Source organism: Neopelma chrysocephalum, unplaced genomic scaffold (genome assembly GCF_003984885.1).
Source record: "Neopelma chrysocephalum unplaced genomic scaffold, ASM398488v2 Primary Assembly neopelma1_147, whole genome shotgun sequence".
NCBI classification, from domain to species: domain Eukaryota; kingdom Metazoa; phylum Chordata; class Aves; order Passeriformes; family Pipridae; genus Neopelma; species Neopelma chrysocephalum.
Window position 1 is genome coordinate 9,391,053 of NW_020897809.1, and position 13,368 is coordinate 9,404,420.

At 41.5% G+C, this 13,368-nt stretch overlaps 1 protein-coding gene across 4 annotated transcripts in view; it reads right to left on the bottom strand.

The window, feature by feature from the left end:
- Nucleotides 1–88: 88 nt before the first annotated feature.
- FHIT (fragile histidine triad) overlaps nucleotides 89–13,368 on the bottom strand; it is a 553,711-nt gene continuing 540,431 nt past the window's right edge. For all 4 annotated transcript variants that reach the window (XM_027700943.1, XM_027700944.1, XM_027700946.1 and 1 more), the window contains 2 exons: nucleotides 7,927–8,030; nucleotides 89–429 (listed from right to left, as the gene is read on the bottom strand). In XM_027700943.1, the coding sequence (XP_027556744.1) occupies nucleotides 7,929–8,030 (102 nt within the window). In that variant the 3' untranslated portion in view covers nucleotides 89–429; nucleotides 7,927–7,928. The remainder of the gene's footprint in view (nucleotides 430–7,926; nucleotides 8,031–13,368) is intronic.

Sequence of the window (13,368 nt, forward strand, 5' to 3'; positions counted from 1 at the left end):
CATATTGCTAAAAGATCTAATTTTTTATGATATAATAGCCCACATACAGTAACTTAAACAAAACACACAACATGGAGTAAACACTTTGTAATGTACCAAAACACAGTAGCTACCTGATTTTGCTAGCACTTTATTTCAATTTAGGCCGAGGGACAGTTTAAAAAGATTCATTCCCAAGTATACAATTCAGAAAAATATGAGTTACTACTCAGAGCAATATCTGAACCAGTGCTGTTAGTTGTCTTAGCTGAAATTCAACCTTGATGATATCCAAAGGTCCAATAAAATTTTTCATAGAAGAATCCCATATTTGTTGAACATAATAAAATTGTTGAGCTGCAGCTCCAGGGCCACTGAGAACTGGAGAATGAGGTCTTTCTTTCAGGGGACTTTCTTATGTCATTGGATGTGTTTCAAACACTTTGTTACCTGAGAAATATCAAACATAACAGATTGTTACACATAATAGCATCTTTGATTTTTGTTAGTAAGACAAAATGTAAGGCTGTTTATTACTAACGACTTAGGTGCTCATTAGGATGTTCCGACAGGAGACACTGACAGCAACAGGCAAAAGGAAATGTTCAGTGTTAAACCCACACACGGCACATTTCAGCTCCTATTACAGCCTGTGTGACAGAGAAAGGGGAAAATCCTTGCAACACAACTATTTTGAAATTATTTACCAGAGCAAGAAAGAGGAGCATTTGTTTGATTTTTTTTATCTGCTTTTACAATAAAGTTCACTTCCAAGTAATGCTAATGCCTGCCTTTCACATCGTGCTTTTCATTCCTAACTCACAAAACACCCTCCAAGAGAGGTCAGGATCATTTTACAAAAAACAAACATGAAGTGAGGCTACCTCTTTGATGTCCCTGAGTAAGACAGCACAGCCCCAGCTCTGTTGACCGCTGCTCATAGGAACAAAGGATTAGAAAGGGCATCTTGTGTCATCAAATCCAGCTTCTTACTCTTCAAATCTATTTTCCTATAATAACCTCACGCAAGATTCTTTGGGGCTCATGATCTCTTATATAAGCTCCTCCAAATACTCTTTCAAGACCATCATCTCTTGTATATCCTCATCCACCCTGATCCTGTGGGGGGACTCTGCATAATGCCAAGGTATTACCCAACAGTGACTGGGGGCCATCACCCTGAAAATGCCCCCAGTCTCACATGCTGGAGGATGAATGGGGTATTTTTTGCTGTGTCTGCTCCAAATTTGTGCTCCTCTTGGTGGAGGTGTAAGAGGTGCCATGACAGACCTAGAAGGTGTTCCTGAAGCAGAGAAATAGAAATGCTGAGAGCCTGACAACTGCAGCTGATTGCAGCTGTGAAAGCTGTGTGTGAAATCCCTGCCCAAGCTCACAGCACAATTGCTATTGCAGCATTAACTGGAGGCTTGCAAGAGCCCCAGGTGCTGACACAAACAGGGCATTTGGATTTACCCCTGCAATACCTGTGGTTTTGTGTAGAGACTGACATCCTGGCAAACAACAGAGCCTCGAGTACGCTCAATCCAACACATTTCCAACGTCCATCACCCCCTTCCTTTCTCAAATAACTACTTACTGGAGGAGTTATTAATGCCTTTCCACCTACACAGCCTGGATACTGACACTCACACAAAGGCAGGTTTCAAGCTTTGAGGTCACGTTCGAGTTGCTGGTTAGAATGTCTCTCTGGGCAGTTCTATTAAGCAGCAGCTACAGCAATAGGATACCACGATACAACTCTTTGCTAATAATTGAGCATGAAATGGGTTTTTGGTTTGGTATCTTCAGTTTTGTACCTTCGCTTCAGAATGTGTTTAGAGCTGGCTTCAATACCGGGAAAATTATTTCAGCTTATTAAACACAAAGCTGTTACCCGACTGTTAGACGAGGGCACGGCCCCCGAACTCTCTCCCCGGGGCTGCACATGAGGCTCAGATCCTTGCTGCTGTTGTGGCTGCAATTCCCCAGCCACCCACATCTTTGTTTGATTGTCTTTTCTCACTGAAACATATGTTTCCGATTCCGATGGCATTTTGAGCAACAGTTTCCATTGTGTGCCCCTCCTGACTGACAGTTTGATGGCAGCCTGTGAATCACTTGGCACTTGTTTTGTGAATCTGCTTCAAGGAGGGTCTGGTTGCTCAGTAAGTGCATCCTTTGGCAGCTTTGGGGGCAAGAGATTAGCACCATTTTAGCAGAGGTTTGGGTATAAAAGTACTTAACCACAGTTGATATCATGCCTATTTGAAGTTCAGCATTGCCCTGTACCTCAGCTCCTTTATCCCAGGTCCTGGGACACAATTTGCACCAGTTTTGCTTGGCTTTCCCCATTTTCCTCTCACACAATGTGACACACAGAGCCTAATGATGAATCAGGAACTGATCAGACTGAAAATATTTGGTATTTGATAGACGGCCCAGTAGGCATTCAGGCTGCTGGACATGCAGGTTAAGAGAACATTAAGAGAACATTTGGCTCTCTGTCAGCTTTCTTTGCCACCAGTAACCATTTGCTGCTTTGCCTTTGTGCTGTACAATCTTGTCTGTGTCTCTGGCCCTGATGTTTCTACTGGAGCTATAATTACAGGATCCAAGCAGTGCTGTACAGAATTCATGTACTTGACAGCTGAATTAAATGGACACCTATAGGGAAATGAAAGTCCAGAGAATGAGATGTATAACTTTCAGCACAGTACTACTTACAGCCTCGAAACAGAGCCCTGGAATAGGTGTGAGGGGGACATTATGCCTATGCTGGCCTCCTACAAGAGGAAGACATTTCATTCATAACTCTGGCTAACTCTCCTGTAGCTTTGTTTTCATAAGAAATAATAATATGCTTCAACCAGAAAAATAATCAACCTTGACACTGAGGTGGCTGTGCATTAGCACACCACATTTGTTTGGGGAAGCCTTTTGCCCTGAGCCTTCCAGCATAGGTATCACTGCTGTACACAGTTGCTGCATCACTTCTGGCTGTTTCTATCTTCCCTTGAAGAGATAATGTAATTCCTGTGTATAAACCTTCTCCTTACTGCAGAGGTGGAGGATCTGGATGTTTCACACTTCAAAAATACCAGCAAGGGCCAGATTATGTTTATCTGTGGATTTCTGTTGATATTAACTTTCCTTGCGTCCCATTGAAATGACAAAGAGATTACTTTATATGTACTTACTGCAGAAAAAAGAGAATTTGGGGTGAAAAAGCATAGACCCTATGATCTGATCCATCTTCTCTTTGCTATTTCCAACTACTTAAAGCATAATGTCACACTGAAATGAACACTTGGAGTGCTGCATTCTCTTCTCCTGACAGATTGTTATGATGTTTTCCAAGGTGACCTTCATAAAACACATTTCTTTTGAAACTTATACTTCACTCTCAGGTCATAATAGTTTCACATAGACAAGCAAACTGCCAGCTCCTGCTTTCTAATTAATGCTTCTTGGAGGCTTCTGAGTAGGGGATATAATTAATAACACTTAAGTCTGGAGTGCAGAGAAATCTATAGCCGATTACTAGGATGTGTATTTAATTCTGGATTATACACAAACAGCTCCTGAGTGCAGCCATGAACAGCCTAGACCAGGCTCTCTGGGAATTCCCCACGACCAGGAACCACCTTGATTCTAATCCAGTGTAAGCACTCAAAAATTTGCCCTGCTTATAAAATGAGGCTCTGAAATTACTGAGGGGTCTCTGCTTGCTACACCCCTTCTCCCTGCTCCCATTCCCCACACCACAGCATGTTTTCATGACTGTGTGGTGGCTCTGCTTGCCAACAGGTAGCATCTATTGCAGAAAATACCTCTGACCACGCTTGTGTTGTCACTGTTGTGCCCACCCAGGGGACAACCTGCCCTGTGGTCCACACTGCAGGTACAGCATCTTCTGGGGTAGAGCGTGTTCTCACTGCACAGCATGTGCCCCAGATCCTCTCCTGGATCCATTCCAAGGTAAAGTCATTATTTTGTGGTTTCATGCAGTTTTAAGTACCAGAAATAATAGGGGGGATTTTCTTAAAACAAGCAAAGAAGGGTGTTGCAAGTCATCTTCTCATACTGGCCTAAATTTAAGGAAAGTGATGGGATTTCTCTGGTGTTCACTCTCATGCATGCAGCATGGATTGTCATGCTCCAGAGGCGCTGGAGCAATATCAGATGCAAGTCAAATTGCCAGTTTCAATTCCCTCTGGTCTGCTGCTACTAACAGTGGTAATTCCTCTGCTGAAGTCAACAGAACAGCATCTTTCCACACATGCCGAGATCTTGGTGCAGAACAGGCAGCTGGGAGGCAGGATGAGTGCTCTCAAAGAATGAGTGGGGGAAAAAAAGAATAAAATTTATACTCTCTTGAAAAGCTGCAATGGCTATGTTACCCAGAAGCATTGCCAGACTGGGGAAAAGGGGAAGAACTGACATCAGAAATCCTGTTAAGAATGTGTAGGACACATTATTTGGAGAGATTTTTACATGAATTTGGCATGTTGAATTACACAAAATATTCAGATGGTTAAGCAATTAAAAGCTATAGAATGCTTGTAACTCCAAAAACACTTGGCAACAGAATATCACTGTCAACCTCTTTATGCAAAGGGACATTTTGACACTGTGCTTATGACTATTTTTCTAATGGCATAAAAGTATTACTTCAGTTACACATAAAATAGGAAAACTTCTACTGAAACTTGTGAAGCCTGGTTCTTCCTTCAGAAACAACAACACAGAGTGAAACTGCCTTTGAAGAGATACATTTTTCACATACTATCTGAAGGTTAGTAACTCTTTTAATCTTTAGCCTTTTTGCTGGCATGTGCAATTTAAAATGCACAAAACAGACTATCAAAACACCCAGCTATAGATAGTTAGAAAATTCAAAAGGCGTATCTGAAAATAGGCTTGGAAATTAGGATGCTGCATCAAATCCTGCTCTTTGAGGAAGGACTCTTTCCCTGTGGATCCACCTCAAAGGGCAATCAGTTATCAAACACAGCTGACCATATGACAGCCAACACTGAACGAGAAACAGCTTGTAAAGAGGTATAAAGAGGTCAAATCTTGGTGGTATTAAGCAAGAGAGTGACCAGCTAGGGCCATTCTATATTAAATATCCTGTCCCCAGAAAGGTTTTTCTCTGGGGGTGTTCAAGAAGTGACAAGTCCTTCTAATGAGACGAGGATACAGTGGCAGGGGGACACAGAGTGAAAGACCAGAAACACATAGAAAACACCAATTCACTCACTGATTTCAGTTGCATCCACTCTAAGCAATTGCACACACGATTAAATTATTTAGAGATAAGCATTTTCTCAAGGGTGTAAACTTAGCTAGGCTAAATGGGTTCACTTCTTTAAGCAAGTGGGTGGATATTTTGGATCATCTCGGGACTGATGTAGAAGCACTCAACTGTAGTTAGTCAACCAGCCAAGAGGGATCAGCACCAGCAAATGCAGTAGGGAGAGAATCGAGAGCTTCTTGCCTTATTCAAGTATTTCTTAGGAAAAAGAAAAGGCACCTGCAAGTCCTTCTTGATCAGACAGTCTATAAATACAGGTAAAAGGTGCTACTGTGCCTAGTCAAGTTCTGTAGGAGTTGTGACAGGTGGTGAAGGACTTGTGATAAATGTAAGGGTAGCTGGAAAAGCTCTGAAACACAGCTCAGTCTGTCCAGGCTAATCTAGCTGAGCTGGGCTACTTTGAACAAGAGAAAATATAATAATGCATGAGGCCTTAAAAATTGCTATTTATTGGCTCCAGAACACCCACATTCAGCTCTTTCTGACTTTCCCTGTGCTGCATGAAAAAAACCTCAAGTCAAGTGGCATTCGGGTAAACCTATAAATGGCTAAATAAATCCTTTGTAGGTGAAATACAAAAATAGCTTTGAAGAAGGATGCATATAACCTTGCTAATTTGCCAAAAGCTTTCAATCTTCATCACTTTAGAAGCAAGGTTAAGAGAGTAGATAAAGGTCGAGAAATGCAGAAGGTGCTCAGATACACCTTTACCTCAGGTTCAGAGCCTTAAACCTCAGGAGCAAAACAATGTCAGGGAGAAGAGATTGACAGTGATGCCTTGTGTTGGGAATGAAGGGTTGGAAGGACTGCCTGTACTAGGCACAATACTCTCATGATAATGATGCCAGAAAGATTTAATTTCCCAGTTTGTTCTAGGAAAGGTAATGACCTTTACATCATGGGAAACTTATCAAGAGGTCATCCACGCAGACACATGCTGATTTATTTTCATAATAAATGGAAATAGATGTTCAGCCACAGGAATTTCCTTGCAGGAATGAATTTACACCATCTATCCAGCTTTGCGTTTAGTATCAGTAGAGATAAAGAACATTTTATTAATATGTGGGGATTTAATTGCAACCCCTTTAAGAATCTCTAGAAAAAAAGCATTTCCACCTCATTTCAGACCAGACCAAAAAAAAAAATCCCCCCAAACTACCAAATAAATAATGGAAAATAATATCACATTGGAATAGGGACGTGCCATTTTATCCTAAGTACTGCTCATTTGTTGCTGTGCCATAGATGAAGCACTTCATAATGTCTCTGCTAGTAGAGAAGAGTGCTTACACATGCATTACCTAAGGATATGCTCTTTCTGGCTGAGTAATTCATTTTTGAGGAGCATATTTCTGAGAAGGTGAAAAGTGGGTGTCTAAACACAACTCCAGCAGCCACTGCAGAAACCTGACTGTGTAGTCCAAACCCTGCTGCTCCAAACCCTGGAGGTCCCTAGGTCCCAGCTGCTGAGGACAGATTTCCTTTGTAGATGGGAATTACGTGTGTTACACAGCTTTTTCCATGCCAGTCTGCAGAAGGGTTGGCACAGCCAGTTTGGCTGGAGAAGACAAGAGCATGGTCATCATGCAAGGAAAAATGGAAAGGGAAGTCTGATGGACTCCAAATGGAGTCATCCAAAATGTCATCCAAACGGAGATGGCAGAATGGGACAGGAGATGGGAGCTGCCACATAAGTGTGCCACGTGCACAACGTGCAGTTCAGCTCAAGATTTCTCAAGCTGGGCTGCAAGCGGTGAGTCACGGGCAGAAAGGAGGGATATTTATGGGATTTTGGTTCTTGAGAGGAAAAAATATGAAACAGTCAGAAATGACAGAGAAATGAGAGTGCTGGGTGATGGCAAACAACATATGGGGAACAGGGGAGAGGGAGCTTTTGGCATCCCTGCTGCAGCGCACATCCCAGCGTAACTCATATTGATCTCCGGGGGCCAGTTCATTTCTGCTGCAAGAATCTGGCTTCTGGGACTCCAAGTACAAAATGAAAAACTCTCAATTTCTAGAGCACCAGTGTTAGTGTTTGCCAAGTGTTTTCTGTTTTCTAATCCTCCCTGCAAATCTTTTTTTCTTCTAGGGCCAGTGGAAAATTTAGCAGAACAGGCAGTTTTCCAGCAGGCTTAATTTTAAAAGTTGAACTGATCAGATGATTTAAGATTTGATAGATTAAGTTTGCTTACAACACTCTATAATATGGATTCTGCTGGGATTTTGTACATATAGGCGCATATGCATATCTGGTTATGCACAGACACACCAGTTTTTAGCTCTTCATAGAGGTACCAGGCCTATTTTCAGTTTTAAAACCAGAGGGAGGATATGTTAGGTTAGACACTCCTCTTAAGTAAATACTGATGATTCTAATTTCCAGATACACTCTTTTTTTTGCTGTCTGGAAATAAAATGCTCTAGGATGGTGCTGATTTGTTCAAGAAGGAGCATGTTATTTCAGCCACTGTTGGAGTGCTGTGTCCTTTTGGAAAGAATACAACCTAAAAGCTTTGGTTTTCTTTGTTCCATTCTACATATTCCCCCTCTGTCCTCAAGCTGCCCTTGGAGGCTTGAGCAGAGTATTGGGTGTTGCAGGAGTAAGTCAATGTATAAATTTTTACCTCTAATTTTCCTGAAAATACTTCTTCAGAATTGCTGCTTCAGCTGCCATTTCCTCTTCTGTCCTCCACTTGTCAGGGGAATCCTCTTTGTCATGTCGTTGCAACTTTTTGAGGGAGAAAGAAGAAAAAAAAAATCTGTTAATATTTTTTTTCCAGTTTTAATGTCAAATTCAGGGCATGTCTGTACACAACCATTCTAACTATTCCATGTGTCTGCAGGACTTGGTGATGAAGAGGTGGAGGGTGAAGGTTACTGGTTGAGAGTGGTGACAGTTTCCCACCAGCAGTTTACATCAGAAGAGATAGATTCCCTCTCTGCATGCAGTTATTAGTTCTTCATTGCCCTTGTTGAAAGTGGGAAACATCCCTGTAGAAAAAAAAGCTGTTATTTTAAGCATAATTGTATTAAATTGGTGATTTATTGGAAAAAAGAGATGAAAAAATAAGTGAAACATATAATTTTTACATCTAACTTGCACAATATGCCCACAAAAAAAAGTTCTATCCCATATGCAGTAAGTGTTAAGTGATATTGTCCCAAATATGATAATTTTTTCCTTTGCCACTCAAAAAGAAGGAAGAAGCTGATGGTTTTGCTGCTTTCCTGAAGAAGAGAGTTCTATTTATAGTAAATACTGGCACTTGAGTGATTATTTGTACACATGTCCATTGAAAGAATGCCTGACACTTGTCAAGTGAACAGTGCATTTACAACAGACAGCAGAAACATTTGCTTAACAGCTTAAGTGTTGAGATTCCCAGTGTGTCTCTAGGTACAGAGCACAGCACAGAATGTATTAACAGCACCAGCTTCTGAGGAACTTTATAATATCCACTTTTTGTTAATGTCACAAACAAAGTTGGAAACTAATGAATTTACACCTTTTATTCCAGGACAAATTTTTGTAGAGAAGATGAAGTGGTGAAAAAGATGGAGCAATCATGAACCTGCCAAGCAAACTGCATAACTGTATATGGCATCTTTAGCAATAAACTAGGATTGTTAGCATACCTCCAACTCACAAATACTTTTACTTGTGCTGTGTTTCTCCTGTTTTGAGTCTTGCTGCCAGCTATAGTCCTATGTAGTTTTACATTCTGCAGCGCAGATTTCTCCCTGCTCAGCAGATGAAGCTGCATTAGAAAGCTATTTCCTTTCATGCCAATACAATACAGTAGCTGTAGGCAAATTAAAGCGTATTACTGTTCCACTAGTAAAGGACTAATCTTCATTGTTACATTAGCACTAGGTGTGTTATAAATCCATCTTGTACAGAATTAGAGAGAAAGATTTAACAGCCAGGAAGTGGAACAGTGTACACACTGTCAACAGGCACCCTTTGTGTGCATGTGCCTGCTCTCACCCAGTGTACACACTGATGTGGTGGGTGGGTACCACAGCTGACCTGGCAATGAGAGGGAGATATCAGGAAGAGCATACATCATCCTGTACTTCTCATGGACTGGGAGTGCTCACACTTCACAAGAGGATGCACCAGGACAAGGTGAGTGGTGGTAAATCAATTGTCTGACTGAGGTGTGAGCTGTTTTCTGAGAAAAGCAGTGTCTTGCTCATTTGACCCAGCACCAGCAGGAGATACAGCAGGCAACAGTTAGAAGGTAAGGGAGGGCAGCCCCTGTTCCTCAAGGTCTCCTTGTTTAACCTGCAAGAATTGCTTTTAGTGACATGATTTGGCTGCTGTTCTCCCTTGCTATCCTTTTTCTGCACAGCCCAGGTGAGAGCTGACTCCAGTAGGAGACCGGTAAAGTGGGGGTGTGACTCATAGCTTGTGAATTTTTTTTTTCTAGTTTGAAGAAACTGAAGTGAGTAGTAATAAGGAGGCTTAACCTACAATGGCTGTTGTTGTTGTCTAAATTAAAACTGTGAGGCTGCAGACCACAGTGACTTCTCAGAGTTGGCAAAGGCGAGGGTTTCTTTTGGTACATAACAGCTAACCTTTAAAAATAATCAATCTTTGACTTAAGGTTAAAACAGATATATGGGGAGCAGCAATGAATCCTGGAACTTTCCTGGAATCCCAGCCTCCTTCAGCAGCCCTGGCTCCCCAGCCTCAGCCTGCTCTCTGCGCAGGCATCACACACCTCTCGTACTGAAAAGGTGCACCCAGATATCGTGGACACACTGAGAATGTCAAACAACCAACTGCAACACTCAGTAAGCCCCAAATTCTGTGAAGCCAAACCTGTTGTTGTATTACAGAAGTGTCTCAGAATCATTAACATTAACAAGAGAGTAAGCAACCAGATCAGCATAGCTCAGATAACTCTAAAAGGAGAGAACAGGATGAGAGAGCATGAACAGCTCTTTTAGACAATATCCATTGTGCTAAGTTTTTCTTTTAATATTCTGAACAAGCACCAAGACACACATTACTCAATTCTCTAATCGCAGTTGCCCAGCAAATTACACACTGTATCTGTTCAACATTCTTCAAGCACTAAGACTCTTGTTTATAACTTAGAACATCTTCTTGCCTTGCAGTACAAATAAATGTGCTATTTCTAAGATATGCCCTTCTTCAAGCAGATCATTACTGATGTCTGACTTCTTGGGCTTCCTGATAAATTATCCTCTTCTTTCACCTCAAGCAGAAAATGCTCTTCCACCGAGAATCTATGACTGTCAGTCTTGATTACATGTAAACAGTGGAGCTCTTTGAATATTTCTGCTTGTGAAAAGTGTTCATTTTCTCACTCATGTCTCCCAGTGTGAGATGCTGGCAGACCTGACAGCTGTGCTTTATGTTATTTTATTAAAGTTGCTACTGCTGCAGAATGGTCTATGTTTTTATCACTGCAATTCTTAAGGGAAACACAATATTGTTTTATAGCACATTCACATTGGGGAACCTCTCCTTCTTGCCCTTTGTGGAAGAGCCCAGAATTCTCAACATAGCAGACTATAGGGGACATGGATCTATGAGTGGCTGTTGTTTGCATATTATGGTTTGTTCTACTTATGCCATAACACCATGAGAAAAGCAACCTGTGTAAATATAGAGCACTAGCCAACAGTACTGGGAAAAAGCTTTTATGGTAGTTAGAACTATTCTCACTGCCCATGAATATTTACAGTTGATAGTTAACAGTTTATAACCTTCAATGCATTTAACTAAAAGAAAAATTACAGTGATGGAGAATAATTACACCAAACTGCAGCAACATAACAAAACTCAGCTGCTTCAGCTATTATAAAATATAATATTATCAAACCCAGCAGCTAACAAAAAAAGAATGAATATTTGCCAGCAGCTTGAATGAGAGATTAGGCATTACCCAGCTGCTGGTGTTCATTATTACCAATACACCTTGGGATACACAATCATCTTTTCCATACTTAAATCCTACACTTGGGTGAAATCTGCAGAGTGATATTTCAGCATGAGATTAACACATGAACCATGAGGAGGCTGAAACTCTCATCTCTCCTCTCCAGTAGCAACCCTTTTCCAGAGACTGAAGACAAAGGGCTGCTGCATGTACCTCCTCCTCCAACTCCCTTATGGCCCCAGAGCCACGATCAACACACACCACAGCACATCCCTGCCCCTCTTCTTGCACAAGCATCCACCATGTGGGAGAAAAACTCAAGGGCTGGGCTGGCTGTACCTCCTAAGGGCCTCCTTGTCCTGGTGATGAGTAATGACTTCCAGCCATCTAAGCCTCCTCTTGTACTGCTTTTACATCAACTTAACTCCTGAATAGCTTTCTTTGCCCACTTCTCCCTGGTCTTGTCTTCCTTGCTCTTTTCCGCCAGTGCTTTCTTTCCTTTCACTTATCTTTGTATTTAGCTTATAACCTCCCAGGAAGACTTCATTTCCACCTCTCCCACAATGTAATTAAATACATTTACTGCCATTATCTGTACCTCCCACTATGCTCCAGCCTTTCCTCACTCTCTGCTGTCTTGGTGAAGGGAGTGTGAGCTTTTTTGTGGGCAGCTCCTCTGCCAGTCCAAGCCTCCTGCCTCCATCCCATTTGCCTTCAGTTGTGGCTCAAGTCTCGACTTGACTAGCAATGTAAAATGAAAGATTAATGGATGAAACACAGCAGTTTCACTTCTCAGGGATTCTGCAATCACGTGGCCTTATATATCCCAGTTTACCTACCTGGGGGAAATCATTGCAGGAGCTCCCAACCCAGGTCATGTGCCAGCTGGGCATCCCCCCTGCAGCTGTTTTGGTCAGGGCCCCAGGAAAGGCAAAAACACAGGCAGAGAACAAGCGTGGCAGGCTCCCCCTTGACCACACAAGAGACCACCTACGAGATGTGTTGATGCAGTGCTAGAGTCCTGTCTGCCCCCCATCAGCTGCTGTGGGATCAGGACCCCTTTCCAAGCCCCTTTCACCATTGCTGCCACTTGCAGCCTGAGCAGCTCTGGCAGTTCAGTGCTTTCCACATCTCTGAGCCCATCTCTATATTTAATTACAGCTACAAAACTGCTGTAATTTAATTGCTCTAATTTACAGTGAACACTGCAGAAAAAAACACATCCTATAATTTTCTCATCTGCTGACTTTGCTTATGATTCTATATCATACAGATATCTGCATTTGCATGAATCAGAAATCCCTGATTTTGGGGTGGTTTTTACTTGCTGCGTTAAATCTGAATTTTTTAAGGAGACGAAAAAGAAGCCTAAATTGTCTGCCTTCTATATGAGACAATTTTTTAACTATCTACTGGAAAATCCTTCTCCAATTGTTTTACCGCTGCTACATGAAATATGCTGCTACCTCACAGCTGCTGATATTATTGCTGCAAAGCATATATTCCATTGGAAACCTCAGTTTATCAAAGCTGTGTTTAAGAGAGTGGTGGTTTTTCCCCCTCTTTGTCATAGTGACTGCAAATATTTTTTTCAGTTTTATTGTCGTGCTTTGGGGAAAGACTTGAACCTCACACTTCACATGGACATATGAATAACTGCATCCCTTTTTAGCAAAGCACTTAGATGAAGAGAATTTTGTGAAAACACACATAAAGGTTAAGTAAAACCCTTAAGGGTATACGTTTAAGTGCTTTGCTAAACTAAACTCTGCAAACCCTAGTTTCTAACAATTCTGAATACAAAAATGATAAAAAAGAGAATAAATGTAAAAGGTATCTTAAGAAATTTGCTTTTGAAAGTATGAAAGACAAGTAAGCCCACAAGCAGAATGACAGTTGTATAGAAAGCACATTTGCCATTTGGTGAAATATGTAGATTTCACTCTGAAGAGCTCAAATGTTGACAGACTTCCAGTTTGGCTACAACCGAGATAAAATTCTTGGAAAGTGAGCACATTACAAAGGAGATACTTGAAGGAATATCCACTGGGGTAAGAAGTCCTGCCAAAGGCTTGGGGAACTGCTATTTACAACCTGATATGAATCCAGGCAAGAATATATAGAAGTGTTTAGATACATTTTCACCATGCT